Source organism: Garra rufa, chromosome 21, assembly GCF_049309525.1.
Source record: "Garra rufa chromosome 21, GarRuf1.0, whole genome shotgun sequence".
Lineage (NCBI taxonomy): Eukaryota > Metazoa > Chordata > Actinopteri > Cypriniformes > Cyprinidae > Garra > Garra rufa.
In genome coordinates, this window is record NC_133381.1 from 9,568,217 (window position 1) to 9,572,096 (window position 3,880).

At 33.5% G+C, this 3,880-nt stretch overlaps 1 protein-coding gene across 3 annotated transcripts in view; it reads left to right on the forward strand.

Annotated features, from left to right (window-relative positions):
* Positions 1–1,402, forward strand: part of khk (ketohexokinase) — a 15,782-nt gene extending 14,380 nt beyond the window's left edge. For all 3 annotated transcript variants that reach the window (XM_073827198.1, XM_073827197.1, XM_073827199.1), the window contains 3 exons: positions 608–696; positions 824–981; positions 1,074–1,402. In XM_073827198.1, coding sequence (XP_073683299.1) covers positions 608–696; positions 824–981; positions 1,074–1,162 — 336 coding nt within the window. In that variant the 3' untranslated portion in view covers positions 1,163–1,402. The remainder of the gene's footprint in view (positions 1–607; positions 697–823; positions 982–1,073) is intronic.
* The last annotated feature ends 2,478 nt before the right edge of the window (positions 1,403–3,880 follow it).

Here is a 3,880-nt window from a genome sequence, read left to right on the forward strand (position 1 = left end):
AAAATAGAAAAGTTATTTTAAATTGTAATAATATTTTACAATATTACTGTTTTCTATTTATTAAAGAATGATAAAAAATATATATATATATATATCAGTTTTTACAAAAACATTAAGCCATGGTTTTGTAAAAGCATGAAAATGCAGCTTTCATCACAGGAATAAATTACATTATAAATTGCAATAATATTTCACAATGTTAGAGTTTTCACTGTATTTTTGATAAAACAACAAAAAGTGCAGCCTTCTTTTATAGAGACTTCTCAAACAAAGAGAGTTCTAAAACAAAAACCTACCTGAAAAAAAGAATTTATTTTAAAATGGCAAAATATATGACTTATAAACAGCTCCATACAAAACTTTTTCTTGTGTTAACTTAAAATTTGCAGCAATTTTGAAAAATCTTCAGATAAACGGCAAAGAATACTGAATTGCTACTGGGAGCTGATGTCTAAATATATAATGAATACATAGTCAATAAAGTATTCATTAAATGAACATGCAAGGACATTCAAAATCTGCCGAAATCTGAGTGAGCCAATTATATACAAGGCAGCTAATAAGATAAATGCTACAAAACCTATTTATCTGTTCTACTTTCTCTCAGGTCTTTGTTAGTAAGGATGTGGCCCAGCACTTTGGATTTACCTCAGCTGCAGCGGCATTGAAAGGTTTCTGTGGCCGTCTAAGAAAGAGGTGAGTCGGTGGTTTAAAACGTCCACTAGATGTCATTAGTGCTCCAAAAACTCTATGTCTATTCATAATCATGTTCTTTTGAAATATTAGCTGTTCCATGTGTTTAGATGAGTTTGCGTGTGTCTAGAGCTACCCTCATTTGTGCCTGGGCGGAAAAGGGAGCGGATGCCATGGGTCCCGATGGCGTAATCATCCATGCAGATGCATTCCCGCCTGAGAAGCTCGTAGACACACTTGGAGCAGGAGATACGTTCAATGCGTCTGTGATTCATTCCCTTTCAAATGGTGAGGATGAAGGTCTGAATATGAAACACAAAGTAAAGGGTTATTGTGAGTTGTGCATATAAATCAAGTTGTGTTTGTTCTCTTTTCTGCAGGGGGCAGCCTACAGGATGCTCTCACATTTGGCTGCCAGATTGCAGGCAAAAAATGCGGCGTCCATGGATATGATGGAATTTTACACTGAACATGGCGGAGAGGTGCACAGCTGGAATGTAGTACAGACATAAAGCATTCTGATAAACCTAACTGGTGTTGTAAGCCACTAGTCATTGTCAAGGCATGATGAGATACTGAATAATGGTGCTTCACATAGAAATGGCCAATGTACATGTGAAGGATAAGTCAATTATAAGCTTATAAACGAATAATTGTACAGCCTACTGATGTTTTTTCTGCACTGGAATTAATAAATTAATTGAAGATGTGTTGTTTAACAACTCTTCACTTATGTATTCTAAATACATCAATAAATAATGTGATATCTAAAAGAAAATTAATCTTTTATGCTGCATTTATTTGATTAATACATTAATGCTGTGAAATATTATTACAATTTAAAATAACTGCTTTCTATTTTAATATACTTTAAAGTGTAATTTATTTCTGTGCTGCAAAACTGAATTTTCAGCATCATTACTCCAGTCTTCAGTGTCACATGATTCTTCAGAAATCATTCTAATATGCTGATTTGCTGTTCAAGAAACAGTGATAGGCTTCCTTTCAAAAGTTTAGGGTAAGAAATTAATACTGTTATTCATAAAGGATGCATTAAATTGATCACAAATGACAGTGACGACTTTCTATTTCTAACAAATGCAGTTCTTTTGAACTTTTATTCACTTTCTATTCAAGTATCATTGATTTCCAAAAAAACTAAAACATTAAGCACCAATTCAATAATACTTCACAATATTACCATATTTTAATTAAATAAATGCAGCTTTGGTGAGCATAAGATACTTTTTACAAACACTTTATTCTAAACTTTTAACCTAAAGCTGTCTTATAGAAAAACAATTGTGAGCATACTGTCTGACAGCGCTTTGATAATACTTACGAGTTATGAGGAGGAGTTCAGGGATATTGTTCCCTGATTGATACTGAAAAGTTGGCAAGTATCTCCACAGCAGTAGGGAGCATAGGCCTGTGTGTTTGCACTGTATGCTGAGAAAAAGAGACAGAGGAAGACAGCTGAATATAAGTGAACAAAGATGAAAGACAAACAGGATACGTGACATTTTCCCACCCAGTCCCATTTAGACACAGCTGGCCAGCTCTACACAGATTCTTTTACCACACCCAATGTGCAAAAATGACACCCTGTCTGTCTGACAATATGTGTTTGACATTTACTTGGGGGAAAATCATACAAATGGAATTTCCTTAAGGCCTACGTATACTGTAAAATGTACTCTTCTCTCAAATTTATGGAAATGCTGTATTACATGCCTGCAAATCTGATTCATCAGTGCACATTATTCCAAAGAAAAAGGTAGGTGAGGTAATATGTGACCCTGGACCACAAAACCAGTCTTAAGTCGCTGGGGTATATTTGTAGCAATAGCCAAAAATACAGTGTATGGGTCAAAATTATTGATTTTTCTTTTATGCAAAAAATCATTAGGATATTAAGTAAAGATCATGTTCCATGAAGATTTTTTGTAAAATTCCTACTATAAATATATCAAAATGTAATTTTTGATTAGTAATATGCATTGTTAAGAACTTAATTTGGACAACTTTAAAGGTGATTTTCTCAGTATTTTGATTTTTTTGCACCCTCAGATTCCAGATTTTCAAATAGATGTATCTCGGCCAAATATGGTCATATCCTAACAAACCATACATCAACAGAAAGCTTATTCATTGAGCTTCCATATGTTGTATACATCTCAGTTTTGTAAAATTTAACCTTATGACTGGTTTTGTGGTCCAGGGTCACATATGTGACCCTGGACCACAAAACCAGTCGTAAGTACCACGGGTATATCTATAGCAATGGCCAACAATAGATTGTATTGGTAAAAATGATCGATTTTACTTTTATGCTAAAAATCATTAGGATATTAAGTAAAGATCATGTCCCATGAAGTTATTAATAATAAATAATAATAATTAAATAAATATATCAAAACTTAATTTTTGATTAGTAATATGCATTGCCAGCAACTTAATTTCGACAACTTTAAAGGCGCTTTTCTCAATATTTTGGTTATTTTTGCTCAGATTCAAGATTTTCAAATAGTTCTATCTCAGCCAAATATTGCCCTATTCTAATAAACCATACATCAATAGAAAGCATATTTAAATAATAAAAAAAGACCTTATGACTGGTTTTGTGGTCCAGGGTTACATAGTTCATCAAAATGTACCAACGTTTCGATTTCGATTAGGTCACAAACATTTATATATGAGTGGAGTAGACAAGACAACCAAAACTACCAAAAGCCAAAAAGCAATTTATTGTAGTTGTTACGCATCTTTTCCAAAGACTTACCGTGTTCGAAAAGGAAATGACATGTACTACGGAACCCCTGAAGGAAATAAATATGAGATGAGGAAAAATATTTCAGTGCTTCTCACAATTATATCGTTGGGAAATTATACTGTATATGAAATGCAGGCATCAGGAAGGTGCTATTAATATGTGAGGCACTGAAATCTTTTGCTTTTAAGAGATTCGCGATAACAAATTGTACGTTGCTCTGTTTATGTTGTTTTCACGTCGCATTATCAATCGGCCATTTTGGCGGCGCAGAACGTAAGCATAACTGCACAAAACTAGCATATTTTGCAGAATATTGCTGCTGAAAATGGGCTGTACTAATCGGTCGGACAAGGAAAAACATTTGGAGTATTATAGACTGGCAAAAGTTATAATAAATAAAGGAAAATCCAAAAA